Source organism: Chanodichthys erythropterus, chromosome 19, assembly GCF_024489055.1.
Source record: "Chanodichthys erythropterus isolate Z2021 chromosome 19, ASM2448905v1, whole genome shotgun sequence".
NCBI classification, from domain to species: Eukaryota; Metazoa; Chordata; class Actinopteri; order Cypriniformes; family Xenocyprididae; genus Chanodichthys; species Chanodichthys erythropterus.
Genome location: NC_090239.1, coordinates 25,626,608 through 25,645,206, shown reverse-complemented (window position 1 = coordinate 25,645,206; position 18,599 = coordinate 25,626,608). Strand labels below are relative to the sequence as shown.

The following is an 18,599-nucleotide window of genomic DNA, read 5'->3' as shown; positions in this document are numbered from 1 at the left end:
TATGAAAAATATTATGAAAAAAAAATTATTATAATATGAAAGAAACAGACAGTTTCAAAGAAATGTACCAACTATCAAATAACAGCATTTCTGCTATCTATGTTCAAATCAGAGATCTTAATGCTTTAATTAGTTATGTTACAAGGATGATCAAACTCAAAAGTGCACAATTTCAACTGTAAAATCATATATTGTGAATATTCAATATATCGCCCATGCAGGATTAATTTTGTGCACATGATCGTACGATGTTTAAAGCTGATCTATGCATAAACACTGTCCGATAGTATGTTCTTTTCATGCATTTAAATCTGAATAACGTTTCTCTTTTCTGTTTTCCCATTAGTAAGAATCCTGGTACATTGGCGGGACTATATCCGACTACCTCATCCATACGTGACTGCTCTCAGCACAGCAAACCTTCAACAACCAGCCAGTCACAATCCATATACCGAAAGCATGAACTGGACAGATTTGCTTTGTAATATATAATGTGCAGTTTCCTAAGCAGAATATGCTGTTTGAATGACATGAGGGATGTTTCTAGTGCAAATGCACTAACTAGTCCCCTTATTTCTGTGAAGAGCCAATGGTTTGGCGGGACTCTGCTGTCATACGATGCTGTGACGTTCTCTCTGAAGGCTCAGCACTGAGGAAGATTCCTAACTGTCTCTTTTGCACTTTCTGAAAACCTGCTGAACGGGCAAACATCTGAATCAACAGATGTCCTGCCGTTTCTGTTCTACTGCTCGTGTTATAGAAACACCAAATCATCACGCAAGAATCGCAGCAGTCGCCTTGAACTCTGTAGATCCGGTCCAGAGATATTTCTGCCATCACCTGATAGGCTTTATGATAGTAGTTTAAATGTGAATAAAAACTATGATAAATAAATTAAAACAGATTGAGAGTGGGTGCAGTTGAGCTAAATATATTATTTTTGCAATGATTATTCCAGCTTTGAGATTTTCATCTATTGAGAAGCAGAACTTTGTTTCGATTGAAGTCTATGTTTATGTACATTTACATATATATTTGAATGTCTTTTACCAGTCTATGACTGACTGACTAATTAATTGCACCAAAAATCCAAGCAAGTATCAGCCATAAAGTTAAAGACAAATGTAAATGATATGCACACTGCACTTTGGCATACGTTTCAAAGTCCCATCTGGGACTGTACAATAGACTCATTGATAAATGATAGATTTCTGATGTTTACAAAGAGCAGTCAATAAAAGTGCATTCATTATCTTTATTGTAATATATTAACACAGTATGTTCAGATTTTTCACATCGAGCCCAAAGGTTCAACATTTATGCTTTCTGTAGACTTAAGCCCTCGGTATACCTCGTGTTTTTACGCGTATGCAGTCAAGCGCACAGCCTTGCAAAGTATACTTCACTTGACGCATGCGCAGTTTTGAATAATCTCTCACCATGAGTTACAACCCATGTAAATATATGAATTCTTTCATGCAAGAGTTGTACAAATGAGGGTACTTTCTGACCTCTTTGCACAATCTCACGTCTGTGTCGGCCTCCATTGTCACTGTAGCTTGCATGAGTTCCAGTCTGTTCTGTTTATGTACCTTGACAGCAACAAAGTGTCGGCTCAGATCCGGCCCACATCTGATCCGCATATTATACCAAATGTGGGCCGGATCTGGGCCACACTATGTTGCTGTCTGGGTGTTTTCTTGAACTGTTACATTGAGAATCGATGCCCCCTTGTGGATAAACTAGTGACTGCAGAAAAATTAAATGCTCATACAAAAAAAAAAACGCTGTGCGCATATTCTTCTAATGACAAAATTTGCGTCACACTGACCCTCGTGTACGCATAAAACATAAAGTATGCTTTGGGCTTAAGTGTTTAAATATTCTATATGTACAGTGAAATCAGTTTTTTTTATTATTAACTTATAAGACACATCTACTTGCATGATGTAAAGAGGGATTCTGAATATGAACATTAAGAAATATAAAAGTTCATGATGTAAAAAAAAACTTGGCTTCATATTTTCGGGTGGGTTTCTGTCATGATGTATTGCACTTTTCCAGTTTCAGAGTTTCAAACACACATGCCAACCAGATCTTTACTATGACAGCCCAAGAACGTCCATTCATGGCTCATTAAAAACTGTGAAAAATCATATGAATGCCTTTATACGAGCATTGAAATCAGCAAATCAGCTGCAGACACAAACACAGACCGTGTTTCAGATTGAGATAAATGTGACTTCATGCTCTGTTATATTGATATACACTTCAGAGTGCAATGCAACACGTCCATGCTGTGCCTTCTCTATCTTATGATGATTATGTATTATATTCTAAATCATATTTGTACATTTAAAGTCAATAAATAGCATAAAGATGACTGTTAATTGAGTATTCATTTTAGACACACTGCATTATTTAGGACACATTTATTGTATTCATAAAAAAAAAAAAATACATAAACAAAAGAAAATGGTGGGTATTATTTAAATTAATCACACTCTGTTTATGTATTTGCATTCATAGTTTAACAGGGAATATTAAATAATATAATTTCCTAACATATTCCATGAACTGCATATCAGAAACACGTTTTATAAAAACGCAGGATTCCTCCTTGTATTCATTAAATATGGAGTCTCAGTTCCTAAAGGAAACTATTTGAATGGATGTGTCGCCCTCTGCTGGCGCCCCTGCTCAACTGCGTTCATCTGTGGCAGTGCAGACAGTTCCTGAAGATAATAGTTCATTCAGTTGGCTCCGGTCTTCGGAGCACGTGCTTTTGCTTCTTCATCTATTTCATCCATGATTTTTTCTTGGGAAACTGAGTAGAAAGTGTAGCCATCTGCAGACGGCTGGTCAAGGCAAACAGTACACAGAGATTTTACAGTCCGAGTTTTTTACAGTCTGAGGAGAATACGTAACAACTGGTTATTCATATTTATATTTCAGTTTTATACATTATATATCCCTTTCAAACAGCAGCAACCACCAAAAATCCATAGCAACATGAAGAAACAGGAGATAGGATCTAGAAATCAGCCACGATGCACAATGATTTCATTAAAGTTTATGATTGAATAAAATTGTTTAACAAAATGCTTTCACTTTCCTTTGCTCTAGATTTAACTTACATAGTGCATTCATCGAAAAATAGTATAAAATGTGCTTCTTCTGTTATTTTTTTTTTACGTAAATACATGGTGCACAATTTAGAGGTAAATATAGTTAACATTTAGTATCAAATCGACACAAAATGCAAATTATTTAAATAAATATTATTATGGAAAACAAACAGTATGTTAATTTAATTTAATTTTGACTGGTTGAAAGAGTGCAGGGGTCTGATCCTAATATGTTATGGGTTTATATTCCTAAGTTGATTTTTGATAAATGTGGAGGCTTACATTTTTTGTTGGCTTGCGATTTCAATTGCAGCAAACTCCCAATCAAGCTTGCCAATTTCCATAAGCAAGCCTTGGAAGCCTGTAAGCTTGCCTTCTGCCACAACTTTTCCCCCCATAGAAGCATCATATGGAATAATCAGAATGTACTGGTTTGACAAAAGGTGTAACTTTTGTTTTAGATTTGTTAAAAAGAGATGGTAACTTCTATTCCTATTCTGAATTTACAGCCATTTTTTATTTAAAATGTATGATTGGGTTATTAAATCTATCTCACCCAAACTGTTATATCCAGTTAGGGCATATTGTAGTTACAGAGTAGCAAAATGTGAAGTACCCAAATTGTCATTTGGAGGTCTGGAGCTTTGTAATGTTAAATGTAACAATTTTTGGATGAGAAGAATCCTTATTAAGAAGTTCAGATGTCACCCAAAAGCATTTTTTAAATGGAAAATAAATTATCCTTATCTTTCTACTATTAAAGTATGGTCTGGTATTAATCCGTTTTTGTTACCAAGAATAACTTTACTATAAAATTCTTCATAATTACTATCCATGTAACCCTTTTCTTTCTAAATTTAAGTTGGACATTTCTTCACAATGCACATTCTGTAATCTTGAAACAAAACCACATATATTTTCTGAATGTGATTATGCAAATTATTTTTGGAAAGAAGTAGCCTGGCTTATTTTCTCTGCTTATGCAAACTTTTTATTTTTGAAATAATTAATGTTCTGTTTTTGATGTGGGTCAAAGGAGATGGACAATGTGTTATAATTGCTAACTATCTGTGACCCATTTCATCTTCATAAATATAATGTTTCTGACTGTAAGCACAACATTACGCTTTTCTGTATTGATCTAAAACTATTTTACGACTCTCTTTGTTCATCGCTCAACAAGAAAGCTGCTAAAACTGCACAACTGCTAAAAAAAATGATGATTTCATTATAATACCTCCTGTGAATTTCCTGAAAGTGAAAGTTTTTTATTATATATATATATATATATATATATATATATATATATATATATATATATATATATATATATATATATATATATAGTCCAAAAGTTTGGAACCACTAAGATTTTTAATGTTTTTAAAAGAAGTTTTGTCTGCTCACCAAGGCTTCATTTATTTAATTAAAAATACAGTAAAAACAGTAATATTGTGAAATATTATTACAATTTAAAATAACTGTGTACTATTTAAATATATTTGACAAAGTAATTTATTTCTGTGATCAAAGCTGAATTTTCAGCATCATTACTCCAGTCTTCAGTGTCACATGATCCTTCAGAAATCATTCTAACATGCTGATTTGCTGCTCAAGAAACATTTATGATTATTTTCAATGTTGAAAACAGTTGTGTACTTTTTTTTTCAGGATTCCTTGATGAATAGAAAGTTCAAAAGAACAGCATTTATCTGAAATACAAAGCTTCTGTAGCATTATACACTACCGTTCAAAAGTTTGGGGTCAGTAAGAATTTTTATTTTTATTTTTTTGAAAAGAAATTAATACTTTTATTCAGCAAGGATGCATTAAATCAATCAAAAGTGGCAGTAAAGACATTTATAATGTTACGAAAGATTAGATTTCAGATAAACACTGTTCTTTTGAACTTTCTATTCATCAAATAATCCTGAAAAAAAATATTGTACACAAATATTTTGTACAATTGTACACATTAAATGTTTCTTGAGCAGCAGATCAGCATATTAGAATGATTTCTGAAGGATCATGTGACACTGAAGACTGGAGTAACGATGCTGAAAATTCAGATTTATACATCATTTTTGTATTTTGTTTCAAAATCTATTTAATGTATCCCTGTATGTTGTTTAAAAAAATAAAAATAAATAATAATAATAATAAGGGTTAACCCGGAAGTTAACAGCACCAGAGGGTGATTAACATATTCAAGTATCTTTCACTGGTGTAAAATTTGGAGAAACATTGCTCATCGTGACATCAGCACTTATGTCACATTGGTTTATCATATAACGCGCACACGTGTAGTAACTATGACCTAATATAGCTAACTATCATTCATTATACCAACATAATCAGCTAGCTCATCTGATAAATGTAACGCTGTAGCAGTGTGTTGCTGACATAACCTTGTGTAACAGAGCTGTAAAGGATACAGATGCCCAGCACCACAGCGCCGATAGCGAGTCCTGTCGCAACGTTTCGACCCCGGAGCTTGCCTGTGTTCTTCTTCCACTGCGCCAGCTCCACTTGTCGGATGAACTGCAACTGTTCCTTGGTCAGATCTTCCTTCGCAGGGTCTATTCTCTTTGCAAACTGGGCTTCAGGTTTGGAGTCCCCTTGACTACTCTTGTCTGCCATGTTTGAAGCGCTGTGTTGTGACGCAACGCGAGGTGACTCTGCACGTCAATGATGCACTTCATTTGCGCAGGTCGCCTTGCTATTTATTTTCTGCACACAAGTTCTATGGAGGACGAGAAATGACTTAAGTATAAATAAATAAATACGTAAATGCATAAATAAATAAATAAATGTTGAAATACATAAGTAAATAAATAAATAAATAAATAAATACAGAAATGCATAAATGAAGAAATAAATATAGAAATACATAAATATCTGCATTTAATTATTTTTTTCAGCATTTATTTATTTACTTATGATTTTCTAGATTTATTTATTTGTGTATTTATTTCTTCATTTATTTATTTATGTATTTATGCATTTATTTATTTATTTCAGCATTTAATTATTTATTTACTTATGAATTGCTACATTTATTTATTTGTATTTATTTCTTCATTTATTTATTTAATTATTCGTTTATTTATATATGTATTTCTGCATTTATTTATTTCAGCATTTAATTATTTATTCATTCATTTATGTATTTATTTACTTATGTATTTCTATATTTATTTATGTATGTATTTCTATATTTATTTCTTCATTTATTTATTTATGTATATCCACATTTATTTATTTATGCATTTACATATTTATTCATTTATTTATTTATTTATACTTACTTAAGTCATTTCTCATCCTCCATAAAGTTAAACTGGAGCTATATTTATTGAATACAATACCGTATTGTTTTTTCCCGTAACATTTTAGGTTGTAATAATATTTTGTAACCTATCCTGGTATAATGATTCATAACTTAACCTGTTCTGACTTAAATATTTTTCATGTTCTCTGGTTTTTATTTTTTTATTTATTTTTTTTTTTAAACATTAATAAATAACAAACAGCAAGGGAGTGCTAGGGGCTCCATGTAAAAGTTTAGAGGAAAACTGTGTAAAAAATTTAAAATAATAATAATAATAAAATGGATAAAATTACATAAGAAAATGCATTAAAGTAAAATGGTATATAGAGCTCCACTTTTCAGTAGACTTTTACTGGAACATCAACATCCTGACAAGCCCCAGGAAGTGTGAGGATATTTCAAATGAGAAGTTAAGGCAGTTGTCACGATCACGTCTGTTCCTGTCACATCCCGGACTACATTTTCCATGATCCTCCATTGCTTATCACCTGCACTTACTTCACAATCACTCCACACTAATCACCACACCCAGCTGCCACACATTACCAGGACTATAAAGGACCTTCACACACACCACCTCACCGCGAAGTCTTGTTTAGTCTTGCTGTCCTGACCTCTGCCTTGTCTAACATTCTGTGAGTGATATCCGCCTGTCCCGATTACGACTCTGCCTGTTCCTTGCTGATCCTGATTGACCCTGCCTGTACGACCACGCTTACACTGTAAATAAACGCTGCACTTGGATCCCCTGCCTGAGTCTCCATTTGTAACAGCAGTACAAGTCAGCTAGCCAGATAACATGCAATGTGTTGAAGAAACTGATCTCCTCAGACAGCTTGCGAAACTAATGGTTGTACCACAGTAAAGAAATCCAAGACTCCTTGCATTTTCCAATTGATTTAATTATTTATTTATTTTTGACAATTATCACATATAAAGATATATTAACTTACAAAAAAAGTTTTTTCAAAAAAGAAATATTGCCCATTAGAGTAAGTATGCCACCAAAACAACAAAGTGTATTATATATTTTCATTGTACATATCTTTAAAACTTATATTTATTTTTTTTCAAACAATGAAAGGATACAGACTAAAGAGAAACATAAAAATAAATAAAAAATCTATCAGCCCACCCAGATGTCAAACAGCTCTTTCGTAAAAATAGCAAAAACTTAAAACCCTTAAAGTTTAAAAAGCACTTAATAAACTGAAATGACATTAATATGTGATATATTTGGAAAAACGTCAACAGAATATAAAACTGATTGTGACCATTTATGTTGCCACATTAATATCCAGTAAAACAAATATATATTTTTGTGATTTGTGAAACACACCATGCATCCGCATATAACATGCATATATATTTATAGCAATAAAAGATAGAAAATTGTCATAACCCCAGTAAATAGAAGTTGATGAGATACAAAAGAAAATAAATTAATTATTAGTTAGAAGTACTTAAGGGAATTATTAACATTGTGTAAGATTAATCAAGAAAACAAAATATTTACATCAGTGTAACTGACTGAGTACAATCACCACTTATGTTAGCATTGATTTGTTGTCTATTTTTGTACATACACTACCGTTCAGATGTCTGGGGTTGATATGATTTTAACATGTTTTTGAAAGAAGTCTCTCCTGTTCACCAAGGCTGCATTTATTTGATTAAAACAGAACAGTAAGATAGTAATAGGCTATTGTGAAATCAATTTAAAATAACTGCTTTCAATTGTAATATATTTCAAAATTCATTCCTGTGATCCCAAAGATAAATTTTCAGCAGCCTCTCTTTGATGAATGGAAAAATGAAAAGAACAGGGGTGTGAAGTAAATTGTACTTTTTTGAGTAGTTTAAAAATTTGTGTACTTTTACTTTTACTTGAGTACATTTTAAGTGATTTATCGGTAGCTTACTTTTACTCCGCTATTTTCCCTCCGTTTGTGGTTGTTACTGGTTACATGCTCGTTTTAATTTTACTTTTATCCATCAACGTAATTGGACTACGCCGTCAAATCAAATTCTGCATAGAAAACTTCAACCACCGACCGCTGTTAATCATGGCTGCTGAATCAATTCAGATCAAATCAGCGTCTTCCTCTAATATGCTAAGGTACATTTAACATGTCTGCTTACTAAATAATATATATATATATATATATATATATACACACATTTGGTGTGAGGTTGGGGTGTGTGATTCTAAACTCTCGTATGAGTTTCTAAAGGTTTTTGAATTTGCACTGTTCCTATCATTGATATTTTCTGTGCAAAAATAGCATGCTCAAGCTCAGTGGCCTTACGCCTAATTTTAAATCTTTTATGGTGTCAAGTGAACTGAGAATAACTTTCATCTTCTCATCTCAATACTAGTCTTTCTGTGTTGTTTTGATACATTTAAAAAAAATGGATGATAGATATTCTTTAATAAACAACAACAAAATATAATGGGAATTACAGTACGTAAAATTTAGTTTTCTGAATTTATAATTTGTAAAGGGGTAGAATCCGCAGCTCAGTACTCACTACTCATGAATACTTTTGAAATAAGCTACTTTTTAAGTAGTTTTTTGGTACTTTTTCCTCTACTCACACTACATTCTTTGGAATGTAATGGTACTTTTACTTAAGTAAATGTTTTCAGTAATCTTTCCACCACTGGAAAATAACTTTTTACAAGCACTGCATGCTTTCCTGCCTAAAAAATAATAAAAAACAAAAATAAAAAAAATTGCTATAAAAAATAGAGAAAATGATATCAAAGAGATTTGTACAACAGATGCTGCAGAAGATGGAATATTTGTTTCTTTAACTATTGTTGTGGAAGGAGGAAGAGAAGAAGGAGGAGGATCAGGACAGGTGTAATTGTTGTCAGAGTCGTTTCCAGCGGAGGTAAACTGCACAAAACCTGGAGGATCGCTGCACATGAAGGAGGTGATCCATTCCTGATAGCGGGATACTCTCGTGTAAACACCGGGATATTCAGGTCGAGCACAGCCAAAGCTAACGATACCGGACTGGACCCATACAGAGCTCTGATTGCTCACCATCGGACCTCCTGAATCTCCCTGAAAATACAAATCAATTAAATTATTGTAGAAAGGGACATACACTACTGTTCAAGAGTTTGGGGTCAGTAAGATTGATTTAAAGAAATTAATACTTTGTTTTACTCTATTTTTGATTAAATTTCATTTAATAAACATTAAAATATATGGCAGAGGGCTGTTTCATTTGTTTAGGCTTTGAACTGTTTCATTTTTGGAGTGTATTTGTTTTTTTTTATTTTATTTTTTTCCCAAAAAGGTATATTTAAAAAGATTGTTAAGCTTGATCTTGACAATTATTCGTGTCTATTATCCTTGCAAAAAATTATTCTTTTTGCAAGATATTTTTTCTATAAATTTCATCAATTCTCAATTAATCGTGGCATGCATACAGAATGTTTTTGTGGTTAAACCATCCCATTAAACAATGCCCGGTTCCACCATTGCAGAATGCAGCCTCTGAATTGGAACACACTATTTTATTTGAAGAACTCATTGTTTAATTTGTAAACAAGTTTGAGGACACTAAAGCCACTTTACCACCATTGGGCCAAACCAAATAAGTGACCAATCCTGAATTGTGACGTCACTACATGCATTCTACCATCATGGTTTAGCCAACCATGCTGAGAATTCCAGGCCGAGAATGATTTGTAATTGTGCCGTACCAAACCAAGCTTTAGTGGAAATATAACTGGAACCGTTCCTTACTGTTCTTATAACCGTTCGAAACTATGGTGGAAAAGTGGCTTAAGGGAACTGGACAGGGTTTGTGTACCTGACATGAGTCCTTGTCTCCCTCCAGTAGACCAGCACAGATCATGTTGTCTGTTATTTTTCCAACTCCATAGAGACAGTTGCACTGTCTGTTACCAATTACAGGAACCTCCATTTCCTGTAGAATATTAGGGGATGGGAGGGACACTGTAGGAAAGAAATGAAGTTATTTACTCTATTCTGTTTCGAATGGTATTGTGAAAGGTGTTTCATGTTGAGTTTAATGTAATTAAGTGAACCAGAAATGAATTCTCACCTCTTTGACTAATGTTTCCCCATCCAGTGATCCAGCTCTCTGTGCCGCTGTTAAACACACTGCCATTAGCTGCTAGACACACGGGTCTGATGTAGTCAGTAAAGGTGATGGGAGTTCTCAGTTTGAGCAGAGCGATATCATTGTTATTCGTACGTCTGTTGTAACTGGGATGTTTGATGATTAGTTTCACATTTTTGGACACTTCATTGGGGTTGAAGCCTTTCTGGGTCTGACGCCCCAAAACCACAGTTAAAGAAAATATGGAATAACTGAAGAAGAGAAAGAAATAGACAAAGAAAGTAGTCAAGATGAGTTTTAACCCTATAAAGCATGACATCCTTTAAAACAAAAAACAAAAAACAAAAAAAAACAATTACATTTTTTTTTTTTTTTTTTAATCAAGAAAAATGTATTTTTTTGTTGAGCATCATATTTGATATATCAGGCTTTTATGGCTTATATAGAATGATATTGTGAGAATATGGATCTCACATCACAACAGTCGTCACTCTATATAAGATATTTAAATGTTTAGTTTCATGATCAAAGCTCTGTAGTTTTAAAACATATAATGTAATACAATTTAATGATGATTGAGAGATGTACAAATAAATGTTCCTCAAAGCCTGATGTATCATATTTGGTACTCATATTTTAACCTGATTTTGCTAACAAAATTAAGTATGGATAATCAAGTAAAAAGTTGCTAAGTTACTTCAGTTCAGTACGTTCATCATGACATACAACCCCAACGTTACGTCGGAACTGACCGACGAATTGGGGATCGCTTTGAGAGACCAATCTACTTTCATTGGTAAACTAAACGAGCCAATGGACATTGGCATTCAAACTTTGCTTCTATCCAGCGCACCGCCTCCACCCCTGCTCAGCCTAAACAGCAGCTTCCACCTAGGCAGCAGGCGGCTGGTCACAATGCGAGTGCCCAGCCCGTCCAGGTCCCCGCCAAAGGCGGTAAACGTAAAAAGGGAATGTGTCCCTGAGACGGGCGACCTGGAGATGGAAGGAGCTGCTCTTTAGGAGATGATGACCACAGAACTCCCTCCTTCGGAGGAGGGCCAGGTGGAGAATATTTTGGTTCATTTTGTTTCTGTTCTGCCGCTGGCCCCCCGGAGTCCAATGGTACCTACATTTTCAAAGAAAGAGCAGTTTCCTTTATCTCTTGGTCACAAGAGGGCACGGTTGTGAGTTTGCGGAACTGTGAAAATGTTTTGCCAGCCCTCTCACGCACCCTCTGCCCAACCTTGAAACCAGGTAAGTGTTTCCCCGCACACTCAAACCCCACTTCGGGCTGCCTCAGTGCCTCCTGAGTCAGGTCTCTGTGTTCCGCCTCGCTACCCCGCCCCGTGTACGTCTGTGGTCCCTTTGGTCCCACTTGCATGGTTTCTGGGAGCCTGGCTAGTGCTTCCCAGTCCGTCTCGCTGGCTCATCTGTACAATCAGACTCAGCTATGCGATTCAGTTTGCCCAGTGCCCTCCCAAGTTCAGGGGCATCCAGTTCACCTATGTGCAGTGCAGCGATGCTCAGCGGTGTTCGCATCCTCAACTGTCTCGATGACTGGCTGATTCTGTCCCAGTCATGGGATCAGTTGTGTGAACACAGGGACATGGTGCTCAGTCACCTCAGCTTGTTGGGACTTTAGGTCAACTGGGACAAGAGCAAACACTCCTCTGTGCAGAGGGAGTTAAATATAGCCTCTTATCTCATTATGGAGCTGGACTCGGTCAACTAGACAGCGTGTCTTACAGAGGAGTGTGTCCAGTCAGTGTTGAACTGCCTGAATTCGTTCAAAGGTAGGACAGCGGCCCCACTGAAACTATTTCAGAGACTCCTGGGGCAGTAACACTGCTCTGATTGCTTTATATGAGGCTTCTTCAGCGCTGGCTTCACGACAGAGTCCTGAGATTGGCGTGGCAGAGCGGCACGCACTGGGTGTCTATCACCCCCTGCTGTTGCCAATCCTTCAGCCCGTGGTGGGACCCTTCGTTTCTACGGGCAGGAGTTCCCCTAGAACAAGTGTCCATGCATGCTGGGGTGCACATGGATGCCTGCTACCAGCTGGGGGGCCATGCACAATGGGCATTCAGTCTCAGGTCTGTGGACGGGTCCCCAACTGCATTGGCACATCAACTGCCTCAAGTTGCTAGAATTAGGTCTTGTGCTGGGCCGCCCCAAGGGGCTGCTACATGGCAAGAACGTACTGTCTGTACGGACAACACTGTGACAGTTTACGCTCCCGCCACAGGATTCAACTCGCCCACCATCTCCTCCTCTGGAGTCAGAAGCATCTGAGGTCGCTTCGTGCCATTCATATCCCAGGCGTGCTCAATTGTGCAGCCGTCGAGCTCTCACGACACTTTGCGCTAGAGTGGCGACTCCATCCCCGGGCGGTCCAGACCTAGCTTTGCTCTGTCTCATCCGTGGTCTGCAGATACTTGGACAGAACTCAAAGCTTAAGAACCTCAGATCAGCTCTTCATCCATTACAAAGGCCAGCAGAAGGGAAAGGCTGTCTCCAAGCAGAGGTTAGCCCACTCTCAAAGACATGCCTTGCCCATTCGGGTTGCTAGCACACTCAACTAAAAGTGTTGCTTCCTCCTGGGCGCTGACTCAAGATGCCTCACTGACAGATATAAGTAGAGCTGCGGGCTAGGCGACACCTAACACGTTTGCTAGATTATATAGCCTTGTATAGAGCCAGTATCCTCCCGTGTACTCGTCCCAGTGGCCAGTAGCGCGAGGGTCCCGTTCTAAGTGTCAGCTTGCAACTCCACTCCCGCCCGCTGGGCCTGATACGTGTGTTCTTTGCTCCAGTAGAGTTACCCAGATTTGGCTAACCCTGTTGAGTTCATCCATCACCCTCGGCAGTCAGACGTGGCCGAGCATCTGACGCCAGGCCTACACTCATATGCACTGTGGAACATGTGTTAGGCTGTAAGTCCATATGTAGTGATTTTTTCATTGGCCAAATTAATTGTATTTTGTAAATAAAAACAAGTTTTGATTTTGATGGCTGCAACACATCCAAAAAAGTTGGGACAGAGGCAAAATAAAAGTGAAACGATTACAGAATATCCAATTTAAACTGTTTTGTATCTGTCCACAATAAGTAGGTGAATTTGTAATAGGTGATAGTATCTTGCTTGGGCCAAAGCATGTGTACAAAAATATACAAAGTTCTGATCATGTTGAAAATTTAGAGGTCTTAGAAATTTGAATATCAATATATGATACAGTCTGTATAAGGTTAAATCAATTCCTCATTTAAAATGTACTCTACTTAAAGATTCTATGAAAGCTGAAGTATTTAGTCGAATGAGTTTACCTATCAACACAATGGGCAGCGGTCAGCACCCACTCTTTGTTGACGAGAGACCCTCCACAGAAGTGACTTCCATTCAGAAGAATGCTAGCCTGCCATGGCCAACGTCCAGCTGAAGCGTTCTGACCTCCTACTACCCTGCTGCTGGTGGTAAATGTGGTTCTTCCACACACCTGAGCGCTGGGAAGATTATCTGAGGCTGCAAACACAGAAGACGATGTTGTATTACTCAAGAACTTTCAGTAAATATACTTATTTCAGTAAATAATAAAAATCAACAAAATTATAAAACTTTATAAAGTTATTGATAAATACAGTGGGCTTTACAAATATTGGCACCCTTGGTAGATTTGAGCAAAACTGACAGATTTATGTGACACACAGGCCAAATTCCTATAAACACCCATCACTATGGGGATGACCTGAGAATACAGTAATGATGTGTGACAAAAGGTTGTTGAGCTGCACAAATCATGAAATGGATATAAAATAATAGTTTAATAATCTAATATTCATTTCCACAATCTGGGCAATAAGAAGTTTAAATCAACTGGAGAAGGTAACAGTCTACCTGGAATAGGACATGTGTCTATATTGGTCCCATGCACTGAGGGGGATGGTTTGAGTCGCCAAACAAACTGTAAGGATCAAAGTTGAAGAATCGCAGATGCTATTTGGTTCTTGGGGTCAGAAAGTCTCCAAAACTATGATCAGACCTCACCTGTATAACCACAACTTGTTTGGGAATGTTGCAATAAAAATGCCTTTGGTGGCATGAAACAGCAATTTTATGCACCTACAATTTGCCGGGCATTACTGGAACTTTCAGTTGGCTTTATGGTCAGATGAGACCAAAATAAAGCTTTTTGGGAAAACCTCAGAGGTAGGTTTGGAATAGGCAGAAACATAACCATGAAGAAAAGTGCCTCATTTCCACTGTTAAGTATGCTGGTAAATCTTTAATGCTGTGGGGCTAATTTTCTTCCAAAGACCCTGAACAACTTAGGATACACTGTATCACAAACTCCATCAAGCACCAGCAGATATTAAATCAAGTCAAGACCTGACTCACCCTGGCTGGATCTTCCAGCATGACAATGATCCAAAGCACATCTCAAAATATACAACAGAATAGTTCACTGACCACAGAATGAAGGTTTTGCCATGGACATAACAGTCTCCTGACCCAAAACCCCATAAAAAAACAAAAACAAAAAAAAAAACCTGTGAGTGAGCTGAAGAAAAGAGTCCACAAGCATGGACCTCTGAATCTGAAGGATCTGGAGAGATTCTGTATGGAGGAATGGTCTCATAGCTCTTGCCATATGTTCACCAACCTTATCAGGCATTATAGGAGAAGATCCAGAGGTGTTCTCTTGGCAAAGGGAGGTTGTGCAAGGTATTAAATGAAGGGGTGCCAATAATTGTGGAATACATATATTTAAGGAAAAAAAGATGGGTTTAAGATGGGGTTTTTTACTATTTGACTTTAATTAAAGTTTTAATTTATTATTTTATTTTAAATGAAAGACTAAGAGGAGAAATTGCAAAAACAAAATGTGACATACAGTTTTGGAGCCCAATGTATATTAAGTGACTGATAAGTTAATAATTAGAAAATTTTGGATGGAAAAACTTCACTGCACAATTCATGTAATTTCCCAATTACCAACAAAGTCTTCTGCACAAATCATGTAAATTCAAAAGATTAAAAACAGCAAATCTCACCAAATGGTCATGAGTTTTCAGCACTGATATATTTCACCAACAGTAATAATTAAAAGTGATTAAAGGTAAAAATATTATGTGTTGTTTTGGAAGTTGCATTGGGGACATATTCCAGATTGAATGTACATTCTACTATAGATACTGTATGTTAAATGCAAAATGATTTCACCAAAAACAGAGGCATCAACTATTTTAATATAACTATAAACCAAATTGTCAATGTAAAATTGTAAATGTAAAATGTAAAATCTACCTTGAGGGTTAGTTCTGCCACAAAATCCTGCAAAACAATACAGAGGTAGATGTTACATACTTATATCTATCTATGAGATGTAAAACTCTCTTACACACACTATTTAAAGAAACAAACAAATGCATGTTGAGACAACAGTTACAAAATTAGGCATCTCAAATTGAAGTAAATGGCACATTTCATTAAGACACATATTTACCATTTCTTTCTGATGAATTGTCGACACGAAACACCCATCTACCCATGTCATTGACATTGCTTGTGTATGACAGGTTTGTGATGTCAGAAACAGGAATTGAAAGGAAATTAGTAGAGTAATTTGTGTCATAGCCGGACTGTTAATGAAGAAAATACAAAGAAAAAAACTCCATTAAATTTGAATACATTTCACATTTTTAAACTATTAACACATTTCCCACACTCCTTTACCTCTACAGCATAGGTGGAGGTGATATGATCATAATGCATGAGTGCAAATGACAGGTTTTTTCCAGACACCAAAACCACTTGGAAGGTCGACTCCTAGAAGAGACCGGGAATTCCTCATTAATACAAGCATCATTCTGGAAATACCATAAAGTTCAGTTCAGTATAAATACTATGCAATAAAAGTGCATACTAAATGAAAGAAAAACGTACTGATTCACTGTTTCCAAAGTACGGTACTTTATCCCATGTAGCAATAAAAACCCATGACGCAGAGAAGTTCAAGTTGGGAAAATATTTGTTTATGTCTCTTGAAGCCCGATTCAAGAGAGGACCGTCTGTTACTTGACGGTAAGAGATGGTTCCTTTCCTACTATTATTAATGTCTGTCCACAGTGGAGCGATGATGTCTCTAGTTGAGTTTGCCGGAAAATAATTGGGAATTCCCTGGGAAAGTGGCTCATCAAAGGTCAGGTCTCCATTATTATTTACCTGTAGGATCAAAATATGTTATCTGTAAATGACATCGTCTATGTGGAAAATATATTAATGAATGTCATTAATGAATGTTTCTTACAAATATTTTGTCATGGACACGGCCAAAGTACACAAATGGCTGCAGCAAGGGGATCAGTGGTGAAGTTCCATCATCCAACTGTGGGTTTTTCTCATCCTCTACATCTCCATATGGGTAGAATGTTCCTAATATTCCCAATAATATCATCATGAGGGTTTCAAAATTTAAAGGAGGGAATTTTATAGTGCCTACTTTTTTCTTTCATGTTATATTTCATGGCTATTTATGGTGTTTATATAAAACAGTGAAGTTACCCTTAGGCCCGCTATCAACACGGAATACCCATCGTCCTGGTACATTGACATTGCTGGAGTTGGAGAGTTTATTTTCATCAGCCACAGGTATAGAATAATAATTGGTTGAGTTTATTGTGTCATAGCCAGCCTGAGTAAACAAAAATCAGTCGTCATCAAAAAGTCCTTGTAGCACAAGATATTTACATGTTCTCTAGTATTGTCTTAGTGCCAGAGTTCAGAGATGCAATTCTAATTCTTTCTAACCTGAAAGCGTTGAACCGTAGAAGAGATATTTCCATAGTTCATCATGACAAAAGACAGAGAGCCACCAGAGACCAAAACAACTTGAAAAGATGAACTCTGTTACAGAAACAGAAAATTACCCTAATAGCTCATATACAGAGAGTAATTCTGTCTTTATTTTTGGTTGGTTATGCAGTGCTTTAGCAGTTCATCTGCCCATTTATGTGCTTTAATAATCATAAACAGATCCTTTAGAAAAAAAAATATATTTTTTAAATGTCAAGACATAATAAAATAGCATATGTGTTTTCTGCTGAGTGTTATATTTGATATATCAGGCTTTTATTGCTTATATAAAATGACATAGTGAGAATATGGAGCTCACACTGGAAGAGGAAAAAACACAAACTGAGCAAAAATTTGCAGTCTATTGTGGATGCTGATATTTATATGGCCAAAAAGTAAGATGATATTCTGATAGCTTGTAATGTAAATCAATGAGATATTTATAACAGTATAACAGACTATATACATAAAATGCATATAAATATCACTCTGTATCTCCCAATTATGCAAAACATATAATGCAAAGCAATATGGTGATTGAGAAATGAATAAACATTTGAGGTTTGAAGGTGCATGCTAATTGAAAGAAAAACTTACTGTCTCTGTCATTCCATAGTACGGTACTTTATCCCATGTAGCAATAAAAACCCACGAGGCAGAGAAATTCAAGTTGGGAAAATATTTGTTTATGTCTCTTGAAGCCCGATTCAAGAGACGACCATCTGTTACTTGTTGGTAAGAGATGGTTCCTTTCCTACTATTATTAATGTCTGTCCACAGTGGAGCGATGATGTCTTTAGTTGAGTATGCAGGAAAATAATTGGGAATCCACTGGGAAAGTCGCGCATCAAAGGTCAGGTCTCCATTATTATTCACCTTTAGGACCAAAATATGTTATCTGGACTTTCAATTTAATTTTCAATTCAATTAATTAATTTATCTACTGTATGTGGAATATATATTAATAAATGTCATTAATGAATGCTTCTTACAAATATTTTGTCATATACACGGCCAAAGTACACAAATGGCTGCAGCAAGGGGATCAGTGGAGAACTTCCATCATCCAACTGTGGGTTTTTCTCGTCTTCTCCATATCCATATGGGTAGAATATTCCTAATATTCCCAATAGTATCATTATGAGTCTATGAGTTATAACTATGAGTTATATTTCATGGCTATTTA

General features: G+C 36.0%; 3 protein-coding genes across 3 annotated transcripts in view; 1 reads left to right on the top strand and 2 right to left on the bottom strand.

Moving 5' to 3' along the window:
* The window catches only part of wnk4a (WNK lysine deficient protein kinase 4a), a 69,087-nt gene extending 66,823 nt beyond the window's left edge, over window positions 1-2,264 (top strand). Inside the window, exon 21 of the mRNA XM_067369399.1 lies at window positions 347-2,264. Within this exon, the coding sequence (XP_067225500.1) occupies window positions 347-349 (3 nt within the window). The 3' untranslated portion in view covers window positions 350-2,264. The remainder of the gene's footprint in view (window positions 1-346) is intronic.
* Window positions 2,265-2,465: 201 nt separating this feature from the next.
* On the bottom strand, window positions 2,466-5,800 carry coa3a (cytochrome C oxidase assembly factor 3a). The gene is made up of 2 exons (XM_067369421.1): window positions 5,564-5,800; window positions 2,466-2,848 (listed from the first exon to the last, which is right to left on the bottom strand). Exons 1-2 carry the CDS (start codon window positions 5,766-5,768, stop codon window positions 2,754-2,756), a joined length of 300 nt encoding a protein of 99 aa, XP_067225522.1. The 5' UTR covers window positions 5,769-5,800; the 3' UTR covers window positions 2,466-2,753.
* A 997-nt stretch (window positions 5,801-6,797) lies between these two features.
* On the bottom strand, window positions 6,798-18,552 carry LOC137007538 (uncharacterized). The gene is made up of 14 exons (XM_067369079.1): window positions 18,406-18,552; window positions 18,011-18,289; window positions 17,369-17,464; window positions 17,123-17,252; window positions 16,869-16,993; window positions 16,505-16,783; window positions 16,295-16,387; window positions 16,065-16,200; window positions 15,866-15,892; window positions 13,888-14,083; window positions 10,546-10,814; window positions 10,291-10,436; window positions 9,240-9,533; window positions 6,798-6,827 (listed from the first exon to the last, which is right to left on the bottom strand). Exons 1-14 carry the CDS (start codon window positions 18,550-18,552, stop codon window positions 6,798-6,800), a joined length of 2,247 nt encoding a protein of 748 aa, XP_067225180.1.
* Between the last annotated feature and the right edge of the window lie 47 nt (window positions 18,553-18,599).

Coding starts and splice junctions, on each gene's coding strand:
- coa3a (XM_067369421.1), bottom strand. CDS start 5,768: ATGGCAGACAAGAGTAGTCAAGGGGACTCCAAACCTGAAGCCCAGTTT. Junction 2,849..5,563: donor CGCTGTGGTGCTGGGCATCT/GTATCCTTTACA, acceptor AGCCGTCTGCAG/ATGGCTACACTTTCTACTCA.
- LOC137007538 (XM_067369079.1), bottom strand. CDS start 18,552: ATGATACTATTGGGAATATTAGGAATATTCTACCCATATGGATATGGA. Junction 17,253..17,368: donor CTACGGTTCAACGCTTTCAG/GTTAGAAAGAAT, acceptor TTGTTTACTCAG/GCTGGCTATGACACAATAAA. Junction 14,084..15,865: donor TGGCAGAACTAACCCTCAAG/GTAGATTTTACA, acceptor CTGTGTTTGCAG/CCTCAGATAATCTTCCCAGC.